At 34.3% G+C, this 23,656-nt stretch overlaps 1 protein-coding gene across 1 annotated transcript in view; it reads right to left on the reverse strand.

The window, feature by feature from the left end:
- Positions 1-23,656, reverse strand: part of KIAA1109 (KIAA1109 ortholog) — a 211,584-nt gene that overhangs the window by 104,798 nt on the left and 83,130 nt on the right. Inside the window, exons 23-30 of the mRNA XM_039241608.1 lie at positions 23,442-23,621; positions 20,833-20,961; positions 16,146-16,265; positions 14,939-15,219; positions 9,420-9,670; positions 6,489-6,747; positions 4,819-5,656; positions 1,632-1,702 (exon numbers count right to left, since the gene is read on the reverse strand). Coding sequence (XP_039097539.1) covers positions 1,632-1,702; positions 4,819-5,656; positions 6,489-6,747; positions 9,420-9,670; positions 14,939-15,219; positions 16,146-16,265; positions 20,833-20,961; positions 23,442-23,621 — 2,129 coding nt within the window. The remainder of the gene's footprint in view (positions 1-1,631; positions 1,703-4,818; positions 5,657-6,488; positions 6,748-9,419; positions 9,671-14,938; positions 15,220-16,145; positions 16,266-20,832; positions 20,962-23,441; positions 23,622-23,656) is intronic.

Below are 23,656 nucleotides of genomic sequence, written 5' to 3' on the forward strand. Positions count from 1 at the left end.
AAAAGATCATGAGAAAGAACAGAACTTAGAATTTCCTTAAGATGAATGACCACTCAAATGTACACTTATTTCAACTAAAAATTTCATGGAATTGGACTAGATATTTTATGTCCCAAATGCTTTTCAGAGACAGGACAGGTGAGGTACAAAAATGAAAACTGATCTAAGATGGTTAATATATCAAGTAAGAAAAAAAATGTTGACATAGTTACTTGATGGACCTTCCCCAACATATGAAAATTACAGTACTGAATTCTTGTTAGTTCTCAATTTTGATATGCCAAGTTACGGTATGTCTAAATAGTATGTCTAAAAGAAATGCTACATGCTGCTTCTAAATGTTGGCAAAGCCATGACAGACAACAAAACTGAATTATTTGTGGTACTTAATTCACAAATAATTTTTTTTTAAGTTCCAGAATTAATCTTTTTCTTTCATTTTCCCAAGGCCCTGGATAATCCCTGGCACATGATGGCCAATGAAATATTATTTTTAAGAATGAATAAATCAGCTGAAAAACAAATAATAATATAAAAGGTAAGGCCAATTATTTATTGCTTAGAAGAAGTGAAATTTAAGTATAAATACTATAGACATGTGGAAAGAAAAATAATAAGAATAATTGAAAAAGATACTCCACTAACCCATACGTACCAATAAGCATAAGAAAGATGAAGTAGTCAGATTAATATCAAAGTGGACTTAAAAAAAATTACTACATGAGTATATTTTGTAATGATAAAAAGAGGATATTTTGTAATGATAAAAGGACATAAGCAGACATAACAATGTGTTAAATATACTAAGAGTTTCAAAATACATTTTATTTTTTTTAAAGTGATTTCTTTTTTTTTTTTTTAATACTTTTATTTATTTCTAGGAGAGAGAGAGAGACAGCGTGAGCAGGGGAGGGTCAGAGAGAGAGGGAGACACAGACTCTGAAAGAGGCTCCAGGCTCTGTGCTGGCAGTCAGCACAGAGCCTGATACGGGGCTCGAACCCACAAACCGCGAGATCATGACCTAAGCGAAAGTCGGACGCTTAACCAACTAAGCCACCCAGGCGCCCCTCAAAATACATTTTAAAAACTGATAGAACTGAAGGAGAAATAGATAAATTGACAACTTCAGTTAATGGTATAGTACTTTCCGAGCAACTAACAAAAATGGTGGCCAACAACCACCAGTAAGCTTAGAGAAGATTTGACAACACTATCCACCAACTCTGCCATGTGCAGAATATGACTCCACCCAACAACCACAGAAAACACTTTCCTGTCCACTGCTTGTGGAACACTCACCAATACAGAATAATAGCTGGGATACAAAACAAGTCTCAAAAAATATAAAGACCAAAATAATAAAGAATATATTATGTGATTACAAAGGAAATCAGAAATTAAAAGAAAAATGCTATCTTTAAAATTCTCAAATACATGGAAATCAAGTGCTGCATTTCTAAATAAGCCAATGGGTAAAAGAATTAAATTATTGGGGGAAATTTTTAAATAAATAAATAAATAATAAAGTTTACATTTAAGTAAGTAAAGAATGGTTATTCCTCAGAATAAACTCCATGTGTCATCAAGAAAGACTGACTTTAAACTTCAAAAGTATGTAACTTCTACTTACTTTGAAGTTGATCCTGAAAGTTGCATTCCTCTGTCTAGTAAAGAATTAGCTGTGAGCCCCTGTTTGATAACCTAAAATAATATAAAACATTACTTACAGTCTAGAATTTTAATATTAATTGTTCTTTAATTTTATGCTATCAACTGGTATTTGTGAATACCCAGATTACCTTATTAATATGCTATTTATATGTAAAATAAAAATGTTTAAAAAATTGAGAAAATCATATAAAATATGCAACTGGCACTTTTATTTTCTGATTATTCAGACAAATGACCAGGCAGGGCTGAGGATTCAACAATGAGAGTAAAAGACTACACAACTAAAGATTAAAAATAAGTGCTTCAAATGTCATTTCTTTTCTGACCTTTTCTTAAACTAATTTTAGACTCTTCTAACACAATCAACATTTGAGAAAGAATCCCAGAGAAACATTAAGTTATAGGAAAAACTATATTGCAGATAACAAATAAAATTAATAATGTACTTGGTTATTCAAACCAAACTGAACTCTTTTAAATGCTAGCCAGTTATTCAGATTTAATAGAGAAAAATGACCTTCTTACCGCCTATATTCTACTTTGAAATTATCTAAAGATATGAATTACTTCCTTGACTTATTTACTCCAGAGATTTTTTAAAAAAATTTTTTTAACGTTTATTTATTTTTGAGACAGACAGATTGACAGAGTGTGAGCAGGGAAGGGGGAGAGGGAGAGGGAGACACAGAATCTGAAGCAGGCTCCAGGCTCTGAGCTGTCAGCACAAAGTCTGATGCAGGGCTGGAACTCACAAACTGTGAGATCATGACCTGAGCCGAAGTCAGACACTCAACCAAATGAGCCACCCAGGTACCCCTTTACTCCAGAGATTTGATTACCTAACCAAACTAGAAAGAATTATGCAAATACTAAAATAATTCTAACCTCTCAGTTGCTATTCTGCATTGGAAGTATCACTGAATTTTTTATACTGGAAAATTCATATACCAACATATTTTCACATGGAATAAAAAGAACATTTTGAAATCTTAACATGGGTCATTTATCTTGGGCAAGAAATGGCACAACTTTAGCACCAAAATTTTGTAATGGTCACTAATGTTTCTTCTTTCTTCAACACAAAGTGGTCAAATGCTTGTCTATATTCCAACACCATTTATCACATTTCCAGCGTTACTTAAGTCGAGCCCTGTCATCTCTTGCACAGACTGCTACAATAGCTTCTTACGTGTTTACCCCACTTGTTCTCCTGCTAGCCAATTCTACTTAGCAGTTAAAGTACAAGAGATCACACTTTCTTTTTTTTTTTTTTTACAAATAGTTTATTGTCAAATTAGTTTCTACATAACACTCAGTGCTCATCCCCAAAGTGCCCTCCTCCATGCCCATCCCCCCCTCCCCCCCACACCCATCAGTCCTCAGTTTTTGTCAGCATTCAAGAGTCTCTCATGGTTTGCCTCTCTCCCTTTCCCCCACCATTTCCGCCCTTCTTCTCCCCCTTGTTCCTCCGTCAAGTTCCTCCTAATCCTCCTATACGTGCAAACATATGATATTTGTCCTTCTCTGCCTGACTTATTTCGCTCAGCATAACACCCTCAAGGTCCATCCATGTTGCTACACATGGCCAGATTTCATTGTTTCTCATTGCCATGTAGTATTCCATGGTATAGATAAACCACATCTTCTTGATCCATTCATCTGTTGATGGACACTTAGGCTCTTTCCATGTTTTAGCTATTGTGGAGAGTGCTGCTATGAACATTGGGGTACATGTGCTCCTATGCCTCAGCATTTCTGTATCCCTTGGGTAAATTCCTAGCAGTGCTATTGCTGGGTCATAGGGGAGTTCTATTGTTAGTTTCCTGAGGAACCTCCACACTGTTTTCCAGAGGGGCTGTACCAGTTTACATTCCCACCAACAGTGTAGGAGGGTGCCCGTTTCTCCACATCCTCGTCAGCATCTAGAGTTCTCTGATTTGCTCATTTTAGCCACTCTGACTGGCGAAGAGATCACACTTTCTTAAAGCTCTCACAAATTTCCTAATGAAACTGTAACTACTGAAACTGGGGTCTCTAAGTCCTTAATGATCTGTCCTTTGTTTAGGGCTCTAGTCTCAAAATGAGGAACCTCCCTGCTAACAATATCTCATGTGCACTGACATCTTTCCCATTTTAGAATATTAGCAAGGCTCTTGCCTGTGCCAGGTTTTCCCATCATCAATTCCTTCTCATACTTTAAGTTTCAGGGTAAATATTACCTCCTCAGATAGATCTTTCATGTCAATATAATATAGGTAGCCCCCTGCCCTCATTATTCTCTTTTTTATTATCTTCATAAGACACTTCTCAATTTGTATTCATATACCTATCTGTTTATTAACTGTCTGGCTCCCACACCTAAACTATAAGTCCTATGTCTGTTTTCCTCATCATTGTATGTCAAATGCCTGGCACACAGTAATATGTAATAAATTATCTGAATTAAGAATCAATAAATTAACTTTTAGACACTTTAAATAAATGTACATGTTTATGTAAGTAAATACCACATAAGATTCCTAAACACTGTTAATCAGTTTCATAAGATTTTCATGCTTAATTTTGGTCTTTAAAATCATTTTTAAAAATCTCTTATAAATGTATAATTTTAATAAAAGTAGTTTCCATATTGGCTATTATCACTAAATTTATTTTGATGTATATTTAGTTTTCCTTTAAAAAGCTATTTACAGAATACATTCAGAAATGGACAATAACCAATTCCTGCTAAACTAGAAGGTCTCAAATGTCAAGTGCATGGAATTGGATTTGCATAGAATCAACTACAAATTTTTTTAGAAGCAGTTACATATTGAGCAGAAAGAACACCAGATATTAAAAACAATTAAAAAATTTCATCTGAATCACAGAGACCTGATCCTAATCTTAGAGAATAATGTAGACAGACACCATATATATTAATTAATACTGTGACAATCAAGCCTGAAACTATTCCTGAGTTTGATATGCTTAAACTTATAATACTCATCAATAACCCTGTGACTTATTGTCACACATGAAGCCATGATTTCAGAAATTCTATCTTTGAGAGGCAGTTAAAATAACTGAGAATACTTTTGGAAACATCTTAAAAACTGATTTATCTAACTAAACATATCAGTGGAAACTAATGGCTTGGTTTGTACCTTAAAAGTTGGAACAGAAAGCTGTTCAAATGATGATGAACTTTCTTCACTGGTTGGAGTGTCCAGATCAAGGGGACGATGCAATGATGACTTAGAGGTTCTTTTGTTAGTAGGGTGCTTCACTGACCAATTAATTACCTGGTACTGAGTAAGGTAAGTCTGATAACAATTCATCACAGGTTGTTGAGAAGTAATCTGTTCACTCTCTACTGTTTTCTCAACTTCTACAACATACGGATGTTCTATAACGTCATCTTCTCCACCTAACGCAGAAACAAATGAAGCCTGGGAAGGATGAGTTTTGAACGGCAGAGTTCGGGGATCCTGAATGCTTTCTCCATGGCCAGTAAGTGGCCCTTCCACACTGTGATATATGGAGCCCCTACTGTAGTCAATCTGCTGTGTTTGCTTTTTCTTCTTTTTTCTACCTGGATAAGTTCCTGGGCCTTCATCACTGCTAATGGGCTCAAATTCTTCAGCTGCAGAAAAGTAGGCTTCACTATCAGCCATTGACATACTGGAATCCATTGATCGATACTGATGAAATGAATTGGAGTCTGCTGATGGTGTGTATGGAAATGAACCGAAACTCCTTCTCTGCTTTGGTGAGTCTAGCACATTCTCATCACTTCGGGAGACGTCACTACTAAACTGAACTCCAACTGTAACAGGCTGCTTGTCCCCATAAAAAGCAGCAGTAAGGCTCTTGGTACTTCCAAGTCGAGTGGAACATACAGAGGCTTGTCGTTTCAAGGGAGATCTCAGAGGAGATTGACCTACTGACTTTTCCTGAGTATTAGGAGACACGGGGCTATTTCCTGATATCTCTGTAGGAATACTAAAGCAGAAAGAAAAGCTATTACCATATAGTGTACATCATATAAGTATAAAGAGAAGCATTTAGAAAACGCTTTTAGTAATTTTAATCATTTCTTTTATAAATAAAGGAAAATCTAAAATTTTACAATAAAATATCTATACAAAGTAGCAAAATGGCACAACATGTGTTCATAGCCCATGTGGGCCTGAAAAAATTGAGGCAGCTTACAGCACAATACAAACTTGAAGAAACCCAAAGTATAATTTTTATAGGTTGAGTCTGAGGTCTCTATGAAACATCCAAGTAGAAATACCAGGAAAAAAAAAAAAAAAAAAAGCTGGGCCTATAGGGCCAAAGTTCTGGCCAGAGTTTAACATTTAAAGATCATAATTAAAGCCCAACCATTATTGGGACTGTCTAGGGAAACTGTACAGAGTGAGTAGAGATGAAGGTACAGAACAGAGTCCTGAGGGATAACATCTAACCAATGGCAGGTTATAAGAAGAAGAGAAAGAAAAAAATGGAGGGGGGAAAATGGAGGACATGGAAATAGGGACTATGAAGGAATAATCAAGGGAAGTAGAGTAAAATCTGAAATTTTCGTATCTGTGGGATGACAAGAAACATTTATTTTCATTATATTTTTCTGTATTTTCCTATTTCTGGAATGAATATGTACATATTAATTTTGTAGTTAGAGAGATAACAGCAAACTGAGATTTAAAAATATGTTCAGGAGGAGAAAATTTTCTGTAGTAGGTGAGAGGAAAAAAGTTTTTCTTGCCAAAATTTTTGGTAATTACGATCTTATTATAGCCAGGTTTCTAAATCTAATTGAATACTGACTGACCTTACTTGGCCATCATCTCTTTTCGCACTATGCAAGAATTCTTTTTGAACCAAATGGTCATCAGCAACAGAAGAGGGACTTTCTTTTTCTCCAGCCAATAAAGGCTGTGCAGCACTAGAACTACTATTCTCTTCTGAGGAAGAGGATGAGCTATGAGATCGTAATGGTACTTGAAGACTAAGGTGCTGGGTTTTTCTTTCTACTTCTATTCCCACTGGTTTGTTTTCCCATTCTTTCCTCTTCATGCCATTCACATTACCTGAACAAACAAAAAAGCAGATTATATGAACATAATAATTTCAAAAGCAATTTATGAAAAATCTGAGCACTTAATCCAATTCCCTATTTTTATAAATATAATCATTTTTAAAAGCAGAAGTATTCAATTTCACATAACAATATGCTAAACACTATAGAAAGATACCTACATTAGGTATGGATCCAGAGTCCATAGACATTGAAATTTTTCTTCCTCTTTTTCTTAACCTTTATTTGAAAAATTTCAAACTTACAGAAAACTTTACAGAATAATACAAAGCCACTGTAAATTTTTTACTTGTAATTACCTATTTTAAACATTTTGCCCCATTTGCTCTATTATGAATGATGTATACATAATGCTTTTTGAACTGAAAGTCATTTGTAGACATTGTGGCCTTTTACCCTAAATAGTTAAATGTTTATTTCCTAAGAATAATACATAACCACTGTATAATTATCAACTTGATAAATTTAGTATTTATACAATACTGTTATCTAATCTGCTGTGTGCTTTCCAATATTCTCAATTGACCCAATAATGTCCTTTAAAGCACCTCTGCCCCTTCCCATGCAAGATTCAATCTAGGATCATATACTATTGAATTCAGTTGTCATGTATTCTTTAATGTGGAATATTTCCTCGGCCTTTTATAAGAGCCTTGTGAAGTGTTATGTAAATGTGGAAGAAGGGGAATGAAAGGAGAGTTCTACAGCTGCTTAGATCCAAAAAAAAAAAAAAATAAGTCTGGCCCAGTTTCTATTCTCTTCCAGCCATCCCCATGTTACCCAAGAAAGGAATCTATTAATAGGAGAAAACCTCTCTCCAAAGAGAACGCAGTCCTAGATGCACTTTAAGGGGTAGGAAGACTTAAGAACTTACAATGTAGGTAATTATTTGCTTCCATTACCACAAATGGAAAAATCATAGCAGTAAAAGTCAAAGAAAACTGAGTTTCATTCACTTGTAAGTGGTAGGAAATGAGTGTTCATTAACCTTCCAAGGAAATCCTGAGGTCTACCATGTGCCTTCCTTGATTCTATCATAACACTGTATATCTATACTTGGCTCCTGGAAACCACAATAATCAGAAAGTCACATACTTACATAGGGGTTAAATCTATAGCAAACTTATAGCAATTTGTGAATTATAGCTCACTCCTGAGAGAATTGACAGGAGATACAGAAAATCCGTATTATACATTATAAGAGTTATAATGAGCTTTGCTTTGTTCAGTTGGAGAATTTGTTCTCTTCCCTCTTTTACTACTAAGAGTAAATTCCTTGTAATTTTCTTCCTTCCATTTGTTATGGTTAAATTGTGATCTGCAGATTACAAAATCAAGCAGTGTTGAAATTAGTGCCAGCTGTAGTACGGCAGAAATAACACTGAAGTGGTTTTGATGGCTCTGATTCTGGTTTCTGCTATGCCATCTACTTGGCTCTGTGATTTCATGTAACTCAGTCTCAGTGATGAGCCTCACTTTACTCACTGTAAACACAGAATATACAGAACTCACATGGGAGCTTGAAGATTAAGTGAGAAAGTGCCTGTGAAAACCTTTAAAAACAAACATTATTCAAATGTGAGGAAATAATAAGAAAAATGATAAATTTTATTTATTATCTTTCCTATCCTTTATATGTCAGTAAGTTTTGATGTTTGCAGATTTTATGTATTGTTATTCTAAGCATAAATGCATAAGTAAAACAACCTTAAATAAGATGCACATACTTATCTATTAACATTTAGTGAAATATCATTAGAAAAAGAGTTTGGCATATGTAGCTCAGCATTTTCCTCTAAAAGCTCCTTGTGCATGGGAAATCAATAAACTTTTTAAGTTAAAACTACTTCTTCCTTCCCTTTTTGTCTACAGACCAAAGGCAGTACTGTCAATGTTTCTGAATAGATGAAGAGGAAAAGGCTAATATTAGTAAAATATCAAGACTTTTCTAAATTTCACTTCTTGACAGCATGGCAACTTAAGCAGTAAATACTGCACTTATTGTACGAACCCACAATTGAAAAACCCAAAGGAAAATCCATTTCTGAAGTCTTTAGAGAAAAGATACTAGATAAATCTAAATCTAAGCTTGAAAATTCAGAATTACTAGGAACTACTTAAACCCACCATTTACTACTCATACCAAACTTATAGATTTACAAAGTTATCATACTGGACCTAAGGAAAAGCCACACTTCTCTTCTTGACATGCTCAATTTTTAGCGATAATAAGAGTAACTTGTAAAAGTAGTTGGTAACATGAAGCCCAATAGTAGAAATACTACTACTGATAAGTTTTCCTATAAAAAGTAAACTTGGTAAAACAACTGTTACCTTGGAGTACAGCTATTCTTAAGTGTATCTCTGGAAGCTGACTTCTAGGAAATGATATGTAATACTCAGAATACACATGGCTAGGAAGATCAACAATACCAACAATGGGAGATCTGAAGAACAGGCCTACTTTTGCCTTGTGTAACTATAAAAAACTCACTAGTCTTACCCAGCTTTAGTTAAACCACCTGCAAAACAAAATTAGATTATACTGAATTCTTCCTATAAGACTGCTCAAAAAATTGAGTTGAACAAAGTAACACTGAGCTTCTCTCCGACTGACGTAAGGATAATGATAATAAAAGATGAGCACAAATGACAACACATTACCATCTACAATTTTGGGAATTTCTTTAGTAATAATCCATTCTCCAGGCTGTAGCAGAGACTGTCCGTAATACATATCAGACTCTGCACTCGTGCTTGAAAATGCAGAACTACTGGAAGGTGTCAACTCTTCAAGTTTGAAGAAATCTAGGCCAGTTACTGTGCCACCAAAGAATCTGCAGCCACCGAGACAACCACACTTGTTCCTACACCTCTTATTCTTCAGGGTATCGTCCGGCCACAAAAACCACAACCTACACAGAACCCAAAACAGAAACAAACAAAAACAACAACATAACAAAAACTCATTATGAAATAAAAAACTTTTTGGCAAATAATTAAAAATAAGTTAATTGTTAATATTTTTAAAAGACAAGGTAAACACAAATGTTTATTTTTATTGTGGAATATCTTTTTAACCATTTTGTCTTTCTTAAAAAAAAAAAAAAACAGTCTGGGGGGTGCCTGGGAGGCACAGTCAGTTAAGTATCTGACTTGATTTCAGCTAGGTCATGATCTCACAGTTCTTGAGATTGAGCCCCAATACCTGCTTCATATTCTCTCTTCTCTCTCTGTTCCTCCCTCCACTTGCATGCTGTCTCTCTAAATAAATGAACATTTAAAAAAAAAATCCAGTCTCAACATGGTGAGATGAAAATAAGTAGGAACAGGAAGAGAGACACAGCATATATATATATATATATATATATATGTATACATATATATGTAAAAGCTAAAAATAAGCAAATATTAAAGATCAGACATTTAAATCCAATTTTAAATAGCGGTTTTAAATATTTGTATTTAAATTTTGAGAATATTTAAATATTCTCAAAAGGACTAAATCTTTTAAATATTAATGTAAAAAAAAAAACAAAACCATGGGTACAAATTATACTTAATACTTTATCACCTTTAGCTTCACAGTCTATTTCACATGGTAAATACACAAAAATACTATAAATGTGGGGCAAGTAAGAAATTATTTCTTAATAAGGCCAAAATGATACATTCTATCTTTTAGAGAAAAACTGTAATATATCTGTAATAAGGACTTCAAATGAAGTATTAAGAATTAAGACAATGGGAGAAAATGTACGTAAAAGTCTTCAGGCTCTGAGAGCAGTCCATACATATAAGTCCATCAGTATATTATTAACTATCTTCCTTTCTTTAAAAAAACATAATACAAACATGGGATATATATGTTTGTTCCTCTTTTTTAAACTTTAAAGAATAAAATCACCTCATATTAGGTCTGTTTTGCTAAGCATATTTAGCCGCATTATCTCACTGGGTCCTCAGGGTCCTCAAGGGAAGACAGAATAGGTATTATCATTTTCATTTTACATTCACTCATTTATATTTCTTGAACATATCGATATGTGCCTAGTACTGTGCCAGGTGAAAATGACAGTCTAATCCATGTGAAGTTTAGAGTACAGAGGCATAGACAAGCCATAAACAAAAATATCTAATCATAAATTATACTGAGTGCTATGAGGTAATAAAAAATAAACAGGGTATTGTGGTAAGGAAAAAGAAGAAACCGTTCAAAAAGTAATATTTGAGGTGTGAAAGATGAGATGAAATGTATCAATTTAGAAGTGGAACATCAGTCCAGAAAGACAGAAGAAAAAAATACATGAGAAAGCCTTAGGATTAGAGAAAATTTGACGTATTACTGCAACTAAATGTTATCAAATGCAAATCACTTCTCCATTATAAAGTATTAAGATTCAGTCATTCAGCAAACTATTTTAAGCACTATCAAAATAAAAGATCTTACATATTCCACACACTTAGTTTTTACCTAATTGGTGTAGCAAAAAGCTTAGCAAAATGCATGAACTCTAGATGAATTTGCAGTCATCTAGACACGGGCTCTATTTCCAGCTGTGCCACTTAAAAACTCTAGGACTCTGGACATGTTAGTTAACATTTCTGAGCCTCAGTTTCCTCAACTAGAAAATTATGGTCTGATATACCTAATAAGACTGTTTTGAAGATTAAATGCTATAACATATGTAAAGCACTTGATATAAAATCTGGAATACATAAGTTGAATAACAAATGTAAGCTCCCTTTCCCTACCTTTATTATAATCCAGTGCAGTAGTTCTCAAACCTTAGCTTACATTAGAATCACCTAGAGGGCTTATCACAACATGGAGAGCAGGGCACCAGTCCTAGAGTCCAGTAAGGTAAGGTCTGATCATATATATTTCTAACAAGTTCCAAGGAGACACTGATGGTGGTGGTTTGGGAACTATACTTTTCAAAAACACTAACCTACAGAAATTAATAACTTTTGTGTCCAGAAACTTCTCCAATTATATGAAAAAAAATACTGTATATAGGCCCCAAAACTCCTGGGAATCAAATATGCACAAAGGTGGCCAGCTAAAGCTGAAGGTCAGTGAGTTGCCTACCATGCTGGGAAAGGCAACTCCCAATATGCCTAAACATGCCTACCTGTTCTTGCTGGGTATGCCAAGAATGCAAAGTTTGGACCAGGCCACTTCTCAGGGTTTTACTAGCAGTAAACAACCTTGAAAGATGACATATGTTTCATTCTGAAAACGAGCAGGCTTGCTTCTACTTACTATAAAAATGGTAACAGGTCTCCTGGGTGGGTCAGTCGGTTAAGCGTCTGACTCTTGATTTCCACGCAGGTCATGATTCCATGGTTGTGGGATTGAGCTCACATCGGGCACGGAGCCTGCTTGGAATTCTCTCTCCAAATCTCTCCCCCTCTCTCTGCCCCTCCCCCACTCACACAAATGTGTGCTCTCTCTCTCAAAATAAATAAATAAACTTTAAATAAGTCTGTCCCATGTAATGTATGGGGCAATATGACACACTTACTCTAATAAGTTATTTGTTGTTTATCACTATCTGAAATTCAAATTTAATTGGGCATCCTATATTTCATCTGGCAGCCCTACTGGGAGGGCACAGAGAACCAATGCAAGCACATATGATTCTGGCTAGTGCTATTGCTGTAAGTAATAAAGTCCTTCATCTTTGGCCAAGTCTTGTGTTTTCTGCCAGCACCCATGAAATTGTAGCAGGCTAACATGTTAACTTGCAAGTATGATAAAATCCCAAACTCTTCACAATTATTAACCAATCAGAGCACTGAAACCAATCTAAATGGTTGGATTTACTTCAGCACCTGGAACCTGAATCACATGGTGCCACATCCATAGCTTCATTAGCACCTTGTTCTACCATCTCAGCTAATTAGACACATGCACTTTGTTCACATTAACTGGCTTCTTGAGCAACACTTAACAAAGAAATCAAAGTTTTTAAGACCATATTCTCCACACATGAGCTTCCATACTCACATTTACAAAATTTCAGGATCTTAAAGTAACTTAAAAGATTAATGTAATTTCAATAAAAACCTCAGAATTTTTTAACTAAAAAAATAGCTCTTTGGGAAAATTAACAGATAAAAATAACTAAACATTTGTGATGAAATGGAAAAATAAATGTGTATTAGGTATGAATTTTTTCCTCTGTATTTGAGAAGATATTTGCAGAAAAATCCAGATAGAGTTTTAAAAAGAAGGATAGAAAAAAATAAGGAAATACAGGTGCTATGTGATTACTAGCAAAAGAAATATTTTCTCAAATTAGTAAAAGAATTACAAAGGGAAAAATGACATATCTGAATACACAAAAATTAAATCTGTAAGATTAAAAAAATTAAAAATGAAACAAACTGCAAAATATTAGCAAGAGACTATTAAAAGGATGAAAATCTATAAAGAGCTCTTAAAATTTTCTAAAAAATACACCAGTATGCCAATAAATAAATATACATAAAATAATGACATGAAATTCACAAATGAGGAAATAAAAACAGCCAATAAATACATGAAAAAAAATATAAATCTCAGAAATAAAGAAATGCAAAATAAAACAAAGAAATACCACATTTTAGTTCTTATAAAACACTTAAAGGGCAGCAAAGAAGCAGACAGAGACTCTCTTAAAGAGCCCCTGAGAATACAAACTGAAATAATCTTTCTGGGAAGTAATTTGGGAATGCATATCAAAAGGTTCAGTTTTTAGCATAGTAACATCGCCTCCTAAGGAAATTATTTAAAGGGAACTTAGGGGTACCTGTGTGGCTCTTGTTTTCAGTTCAGGTTATGATCTCACAGTCTGTGAGATTGAGCCCGACATCGTCGTAGCTCAGCTGTCAGCACAGAGGTGAGATTCTGTCTCCCTTTCTCTCTGCCCCTCCCCTGTGCGCTTAAGCTCTCTCTCTCAAAAATAAACACTAAAAAGATAGTAAGAACATAAAAGGAATTTAAAGAACATGTGGGAAAAGATTTTATGTGCAAAATGTTCCTCTTACTATTATTTAAAATGAGCAATTTAGAAACTACATATTTAATATAATAAGGGCAATGGCTAAATAAATTACAATTTATCTTTCTAATCATGTATTATCATCTGTTTCAAAGGAACTTTATAAAATTTTGGATTATTTGGGAAGATGGTTAGGGTGTAAGTTTAATACAACATGCTGAATTTAAATATATAAATACACGATGATCTCAAGTATAAGGAAAATGCACTATAAATATGGGTAAGAAATATGACAAATTCAGTATGATAAGGTTATGGTAATTATTTTCCCTTATGTGTAATAGTTTTCTCTATTTTAAAAATAAGCTTGGGGTGCCTAGGTGACTCAGTCAGTTAAGCATCCACTTCGGCTCAAGTCATAATCTTGCAGTTGGTGGGTACTAGCTCCACATCAGGCTCTGCAATGACAGCACTGAGCCTGCATGGATCCTCTGTCTCCCTCTCGCTCTGCCCCTCCCATGGACTCACTCTCGCTCTCTTGCTCTCTCTCTCTCTCTCTCAAAAATAAACATTAAATCAAAATGTTAATAAAATAAAATAAAAATAAAGTAAAATAAGCTCATATTAACTTTATAACGGGGGAGACAGAGATGGGAAAAGTTATCCTGGTATTTTAAATGGACAGGACTCAGGAAGAGGCTCTGGCAACTTTTAGAATGGCAGACCATTTCTTAGGAATTAGGGCCCCTAATTTCTTTTTAGTCTCCCCTGCAGTCATGAAGGCCCACTAAAGAGTTTTGTAGAGTACACAGTCATAGCAATGATGTTTTCTAGAAATGATGAATTGTAAGTGGAGGGCTGTCATGGAAAAGAAAGGAGGGTAGTGCCTATAACACGTTATTTGGGAACCAATAATTAAAACTCATTTCACTGCTAATACACATAGAATGGACTTAGAAACACATTAAAAAACAATGTTACTTCCAGAAACCACACAATCACCAGAGATGAGGTATACAATGTATTACTTAAATATCAGGTTCTTATACATTCATTGAGGAGTACCTAGCAGGATTATATTTGGTTTTTATATAAAATGCTCTTATTCCATTCCTAACAATAGAGTTTGCTCTATAATTATAAGGTAATTTTCGTCTGAGCTTGGGACTATGACCATCCTTAAATTTAACTTACCTCTTAGTTCTGGTATCATGAGTTTCTAAGAAATGTCTTTGGGCCTCATGTTTAGAATGATGATCTGCAGCTAATGCAATATCAACAGTAATGAGTCCTAAGTTGGCTGACCCAGCTTCAAGCCAATAGGCCCTCCGTAGCACTGCAGGCTGAAGTCCAACTCTGGAATTATTTAATTGTTCAATGTACTGTCTCACTTGAAAATCCTGAATTGCAGCACTTATTCCTTCCCCAACCGACTGATTGTGGAGGTTACAGTTTGCAACTCGAATTGCACCCATCTAAATTGAATGAAGAAAATGAAATAAAACTGTGGTTTCCATAGTCTTAATCAATTTAAAATAAACTACAGAATAGGCAATTATTTCAAACTGCATCAAAGACAGAAGAAGAGGAAAAAGAAGGGAAATAGAAAAGATAAATGCAGCAGAATGAAAACAGACATTCAATTAAAAAAAAAAAAAAGAGGATAAAAGGAAAAGAAACTAAATCCAAAGGAAAACAAAAGAGAGGAGGAGGAAAGAAAAGTTAGAAGGATAGTAAGTAACAAAAATCACAGACTCTTAATAAGGCTTAACTTTAAGCAGTAACCTATAAGCCGAAGTGGCAAATGGATGTTTTCAAGAGCCAGACAGGACATAAATATATAAAAACTAATGGCACTTAAAATCAAATCTTTTAAAAATATAACCAATTTAGGGGCGCCTGGGTGGCTCAGTTGGTTAAGCGTCCGACTTCGGTTTAGGCCATGATCTCATGGTTCGTGGGTTCGAGCCCTGCGTTGGGCTCTGTGCTGACAGCTAGCTCAGAGCCTAGAGCCTGCTTCAGATTCTGTGTCTCCCTCTCTCTCTGACCCTCCCCTGCTCATGCTGCCTGCCCCTCTCTCAGAAATAAATAAAACATTTAAAAATATATATATAACCAATTTAATCCCTGCCATAAAAGTAACCTACATGTTTACATCTCTGCCATAAAGCAAGATTATGATAATTCAGTTAGAGTGAAATAGTAATGAAAGCAAATATGCCTTAAGAAATAGACCAGAAGAGAACATGGACATGCAAAAATCAGACAGCTATCTCCTGGGATTCTATAGTCTTCTGTGAGATGGTAAATTATAAATGTGTATTCTATTTCAAGAAACGTAGGTTTGGTTTCGTAAAAAGGAAAAAGAACTACACTGGCCAAGAAACAGACAAATGTGTACCTTTAGATTTGTAGCACAGCCATGCTCCACAATATAAATATCTGCTCCATCTACTGCTAAACGTGTCATAGTATATTTCAAATCATCTGAAGTCGGACAAGGCCCAGGAATACAACTCAACTAAAATGAAAATGAAATGAATATTAATTTTTCACCACTGATTCACCATTTAGAGACTTATATCTTCTCATTTAAGTAAAATTCTGGCAATGTATTTTTAAAAATTACTCAATTACATTCCATTTTTTATAATGATAAATGAAATAATCAGTGATTAAAGTCTTACCAATTAGAAACTAATCATAAGCATGTACCATTTCCATTCAAACAGGCAAGTAACAAATCTAAATTGACAGAATACATATATAACTTGTTACTGAAACAAAGAATAGTCAAAGTAAACTGATAACTAAAAAGTGTCACAGAATTATAAGAACTATACAGCAGTTTAAAATTTTAAGATTTTCTTATGAGTACTCTGGATTACACACACACAATCTTCTTTTTAGAAATATGTCAAATCTAAATTTTATTATTATGCCTAGGAAAATGCACACAAATTTGACATTGTTTTACTCCTAAAACAGATTTGGTCATGGTTAGGTTGGAAGAAAACATACATATCACCTAATGAAGAACTTCTTGGGGGAAATGGCAGCGCTGAGTAAATGACTGGCTCGATAACATGCTCTTGCTCATTAGAGGTAGTGCCAGGACTAGAATACAGGCGTTTTGTCTTATAATCAGTGTTCTATAATAATAAGGCATACCTTAGAGATATTGCAAGTTGGGTTCCAGACCATCACAGTAAAGCAAATATCACAATAAAGCAAGTCATATAAATTTTTTGTGGCTAAAATTAAAAAAAATTTAAAAAAAACAAGCAGCAGCAAGTGTTGGCAAGGATATGGAGAAAAAGGAGCCCTTGTGCGCTGCTGGCGGGAATGCAAACTGGTGCAGCCACTATGGAAGACAGTATAGAGGTTGCTGAAAAAATTAAAAATTGAGCTATCCTATGACCCAGTAATTGCACTACTGAGTATTTACTCAAAAGAATATGAAAATACTAATTCAAAAGGATATATGCACCTCTGTGCTTATTGCAGCATTATTTATAACAAATTGTGGAAGCAGCCCAAGTGTACACTAACAGATGAATGGATAAAGATGTGGTATATATACAATGAAATATTACTTAGCATTAAAAAAGAATGAAATCTTTCCATTTGCAACAACATGGACGGATCTAGAGAGTAAAATGCTAAGCAAAATAAGCCAGTTAGAGAAAGACAAATACCATATGATTTCATTCACACATGGAATTTAAGAAACAAATGAACAAAAGGAAAAAGAGAGAGAGAGACAAATAAAAATACAGGCTCTTAACTGTAGAGAATAAACAGATGGTTACCAGAGGGGCAGCAAGTGGGGGGATGGTTGAAATAGGTGAAGGGGATTAAAATACTCTTGATAAGCACTGAGTAATATATGGAATTCTTGAATCACTACACTGTATACCTGAAATTAATGTAACACTATATGTTTTTATAGTGACATTAAAATAAAAATTAAAAATATTATTAAAGATAAAAAATATATTTTTGGTTTCCTAGTAATATAAAAGTTACATTTACACTATATACTGTAGTCTAAATGTGCCACAGCATACAAATGGGAAAAATGTACATGACTTTCTTGCTAAAAAATGCTAATCATCTGCTGAGCTTTCAGCAAGTCATAATTACTGATCATAGATCACTGTAACAAATATAGTAATGACAAAGTCTGAAATATTGCAAGAATTATCAAAATGTGACACAGACGGAATACACATTCCTCTTGAGTGCACATGGAACATTCTTCAGAATAGATCACACACTGGGACGCAAATCTGCTCTCAACGAGTATAAAAAGATAGAGAGCATTTCATGCATATTTTCAAACCAAATCGTGATGAAACTCAAAATCAACCATAAGAAAAAATCTGGAAAGACAACAAATACTTGGAGACTAAAGAACATCATACCAAAAGAAAGAATGTGTTAACCAAGAAGTTAAAGAGGAAATTGAAAAGTAAATGGAAGCCAAAGAAAATTATAATGTCAGAGCACAAAACCTCTGGAAAGCAGCAAAGGTGGTCATAAGAGGGAAGTATATAGCAATCCAGGCCTTCCTAGCGAAGGAAGAAAGGCCTCAGATACACAACCTAAACTTACACCTTAAAAAGCTGGAAAAAGAACAGCAAATAAAACCCAACACCAGCAGAAGATAGGAAATAATAAAGATTAGAGCAGAAATCAATGCTATCGAAATAAAAAAAAAAAAAAAAACAGTAGAACAAATCAATGAAACCAGGAGCTGGTTCTTAGAAATAATTAACAAAATTGATAAACCCCTGGCCAGTTTGATCAAAAAGAAAGAGAGATCATAACCAACACTGCAGAAATACAAACAATAATAAGAGAATATTTTATGAGCAATTATATGCCAATAAACTGGGCAACCTGGAAGAAATGGACAAATTGATAGAAACCTATAAACTACCAAAACTGAAACAGGAGGAAATGGAATATTTGAACAGACCCATAACCAGTAAAGAAATTGAATTAGTAATCAAAAATCTCCCAGAAAACAAGGCAATAACAGACGTTGGCAAGGATGCAGAGAAAGAGGATCTCTTTTGTACTGCTAGTGGGAAAGCAAGTTGGTGCAGCCTCTCTGGAAAACAGTATGGAAGTTCCTCAAAAAGTTAAAAATAGAACTACCCTATGACCCAGCAATTGCACTAGTGGGTATTTATCCAAAGGATACAGGTGTGCTGTTTCAAAGGGCACAGATAATGTTTATAAAGAATAGCCAAAGTATGGAAAGAGCCCAAATGTCCATAGACTGATGAATGGATAAAGAAGACAGACAGACAGACAGACAGACAGACACACACACACACACACACACACACACAATGTAGTTTTACTTTGCAATCAAAAAGAATGAAATCTTGCTATTTGCAACCAACTACATGTGTGGAACTATAGGGTATTATGCTAATTGAAATAAGTCAGAGAAAGACAAATATCACATGACTTCACTCATGTAGAATTTAAGATACAAAACAAATGAACATAAGGGAAAGGAAGCAAAAATAACAAAAACAGGAAGGGGGACAAAACATAAGAGATTTTAAATATAGAGAACTGAGAGTTGCTGGAGGGGTTGTGGGTAGGGGGTATGGACTTAGATAGGTAAGGGACATTAAGGAAGACACTTGCTGGGAGAGCACTGGGTGTTTTACATAGGGGATGAATCACTGGATTCTACCCCTGAAATCATTATTGCACTACATGCTAACTAATTTGGATGTAAATTTAAAAATTAAAAAAAAAATACTGAGAAATAAAATTTCTAATATTAAAAAGATTAAAAATGTGACACAGAAACACAAAGTAAGCAAAAGGTGCTGGAAAAATGGCATTGATAGATGTGCTTGACACAGGGTTGCCACAAACCTTCAATTTATTAAAAAAAAAAAAAATCCACAGTATTTGTGAAATGCAATAAAAGGTATGTCTGACCTAAAAATAGACCTAAAAATATCTGATATAAAATGACAGAAAGCACACCAATGGTTGCATGGAATAATGAATGGCTGATGGCAAAGGGACCCAAAGTAATTTTCTAAGGTGATAAAAATGTTCTAGAACTTCAGTGACAGTAATGGTTACACCCTTATACATAAAACATTTATCAAAACTCGAACTGTACATCTTAAAAAGGGTGAATTTATTGTATGTAAATTATGCCTCAATAAAGTTGATTTTTAAAATTTTAATGCAACATAAGAGCTCTGAGTCTTAAAAAAAAAAAATTAAAAAGGGAGGAGGAGAAGCCTACAAGTATCTGTGAATTATCCATAAGGAACTAGCTGATTTACACATAACTAAAGATTCCCTGGATCCTGGCAATGTGCTTTATAACAAGAAAAAAAACAATTTTGTCACCAGTTATAATGGTTTCCTTTACTGTTGGGAGTAAGCACAGGTTATAGATTTTTTGGAGATAGAAATAAAAGCAGGATGAATTGTTTTCAATTCACAACAATATAATGGCAAACAAATAGTATGTATTAGAAAAGAAGAAAAAAGGAAAAACACATATAGGGAAGAAACCAGAAACAAAAACTAAACTGTAAACATTAGTTAACTCTGTGTTATAATATTAGGGTAAATTTTTATTTTTGAAACTGCCATCTTTTCTTGGCAAGTGCCAGCACTGCTAGCCGCCTTACAGAAGAACAGGTATGTTCCAGAAGAGTTATACAAACAAGATCATGTAGGGAATTTAACCTTCCTCTGGCGTCAGTTTCTAAATCTTCTACGGAAATGTATGGCCATATCTGAAAGAGTGCAATAATGCAAGAAAACAGGAGTTTACAGTAAAAATAGAAGAGGTAAGATATAATATTTATATCTCCATTTATTTGTGAATTTATGTTTTAATAATTACCTCATAGATGCTTACAATGAAATAACTGGCTACAAATCTGAAAAATAATTTTATTAATTGGGAAAACTGAACTATGATGTTTACTTCATGGCCATGTGCATTTGATTTACAGCTGATATTTCAAACTTCCATTTTAAAAAATCCATATATGTTTATAATACTGCTAACATATTTGTGAACATACCTTGGATTCGCAGAACCGACGGTCAATTCCATGCTGACATATTATTACTGATTTGGGTCTTTCCAGTTCATACTCCCGACATACCACATGAAAAACAAATGTCTGTCCCCACTCCAAGAGACAAGCCAGCTACAAATAAGCAGTGACAAGTTGACAGCAGTGTTAGCAATCTAAACAAGTGTTCACAGTTCAAAAGCTTATTAATAATAATCCAGCTTGAAAGAACCGAAATGCTGTTTTATACCTGCTGCTACATAATCTATTTGTTAGCCAGAATAATGATTTTTCTACTTTGACGTCATTATAAGCTTATGTTACTTTTCATTTGTGAATGACAGAATGCATAAGAACTGAAAAATTCAACTTCAGCAACTTACAAAGTATGTACTTTTCTTCAAGGTTGTATCTTCTTTCTTATATGACTAACTAGTATCCTTTGCACAGAAAAACACCTAAAATTTCTACCTAATACTAAAGCTTTGATCTGAAATTTGTACCTAACTACTATAGGGAGATACAATTTTATAAAATCAGATATTTTGAAGAGTAAGACACTTTTGTTTATGGACAGACACTTAAGAATATATCAATTCTTCATCAAATCTTCAGTTTACAAAAATACCTTTATTTTATAATTGATTACCATTAGTATTATTAATAATAAACACACTGAAACTTGAGTATACATTATATTAGTCCCTAAAAAATTACAAATTTAAACTATTGGAAAACATGAATTTTACTTTTAAAATATACAAAGAATGGAATAAACATTAAAAGCACCAATGGATTCATGAAACACTCACTAGAAATAGTGATGCCAAGATTCTAATGCAGAAGAAAGAGAAATGTTTCATTTGTAATAAAGTCAACTTATAAATATATGAGATTCTAGCACTTGTTAACAGGAGTTGTGTCCAGTTTAGCAGCATAAGCATTGCTTTATTTCATGTTTGTTAAGGAACCTATTTTTTTTACATGTTTCAGTTTTACGTGTACATTAGAGAGAAGAGATAACAGGCAACAATAAAAGGGGACAGCCGTCATGGCAATGAACACTGAATATTTTTCATCCACTTTTATACATTCTGTTACATATTTTCTTTATCCATTTTTATATAAAATATCCCTTTTATATTTTTATATAAAATATCCCTTTTATCCATTTTCTTATTTCTAGAACCTTAATTTTTGCTGCCTTCCAAAAACTACTTACCAATATACAAGGCACTTAATGTCTTTATCCACCTTCCTATTGCTACTACCTACCTCTAAATGGTCATACACATTCTGTAACTTTTTATTAAAATTGAGTATACACATTTTACACATTAAAGACCATATTCCAATCTTTTGAAATGCCACAAAAAGTATATTATCATAAATAAGTAGCTCAAGGGGCACTTGGGTGGCTCAGTAAGTTAAGCATCTAACTTTTGATTTTGGCTCCAGTCATGATCTCACATTTCGTGGGTTCAAGCCCTGCACTGGGCTCTGTGCCGGCAGCATGGAGCCTGCTTGGGATTCTCTCGCTCTCTCGCTCTCTCACTCTCTCTCTCTCTCTCTCTCACTCTCTCTCTCTGCCCCTCCCCTATGCATGCTCTCTCTCTCAAAATAAATATTTAGAAAATAATTTTAAAAAATATGTGGCTCAACAGGTGAAATGTTCAGTAATATGGCTACTTGGCTAAATTTCAATGGTCCATTTCTAGAACTAAATCCTTATGACTTCTGAGTCTTCTAAAGAATAAGGGGGACAATGAGGACGAGGGGAATTTTATCCAGAAGAATCACAACCTACACACTAGACCAGGTTTAGTTACTAGTAAATTTGTTTGTTTTTTTTTTTTTTACATCAGTATCCATATCATTAAGCACAGATACAAATGATGTTGCTTTGAGACATGACAAGTAAAAAAACAAGCTACCTAATCCTTAACACCATAAATAATATTTTCAAATCCTACTTAAGAAATACACAAGAAAGAAATATTATTAGGGGTGCCTGGGTGGCTCAGTCGGTTAAGCATCCGACTTTGGCTCAGGCCATGATCTCATGGTTCGTGGGTTCAAGCCCCGCATCAGGCTCTGTGTTGACAGCTAGCTCAGAGGCTGGAGACTGCTTCTGATTCTGTGTCTCCCTCTTTCTCTGACCCTCCCCTGCTCATGCAGTCTGTCTCTCTCTTGAAAAAAGAAAATAAATAAATAAAACATTAAAAAAATATTTTTAAAATTATTATATACACTGGGAAAAGAAAATTTTTTGAACAGTGAGCAAACTAATGTAATCTGAATAATACATAAAATTTCCAGAACAGTTCTCATACTGAGTTTTTCCCAAAGCCTCAATCTTGAAAGTATTATTAAGAACTATAAAACATTACACCCTTCAATTTTATGTGGCTCAAAAGTGAAACTTGTCTCTGACTCATCTATTGCTAAGAAAATTATGAATGGCAAGAATGATTCCAATCCAAAAAGCAAAGAGCTTTCTTCTGTCCATCAGAATGCCATTGGTGAAAATGCAATGAACATTTAAACAGCCATACAACTTACTCTTGGTGAAGTGGGTGAGCAAAAGAAAAAGAAAAGTAGTCAGAGAATCATACCTGTGGTGCTGTGACCTTAGCTGTAAGGCTTCCAGCCTGCACATCAATTAGCCATGCATATTCTAAAGAATCACTTCCCAAAGGAAGACCTTCTGCTGAGAACATAGCATGTGCTCTCAGCTGGAGACCCGACAAATTGATGTGACCTTCCCTGAGTACTTCATCCACAGGGGGTCGCTGCTGAAAACAATAATAAGACTGTAAGAAGTATAAGA

This window comes from Hyaena hyaena, unplaced genomic scaffold (genome assembly GCF_003009895.1).
Source record: "Hyaena hyaena isolate Hyena2069 unplaced genomic scaffold, ASM300989v1 scaffold_198, whole genome shotgun sequence".
Taxonomy (NCBI): domain Eukaryota; kingdom Metazoa; phylum Chordata; class Mammalia; order Carnivora; family Hyaenidae; genus Hyaena; species Hyaena hyaena.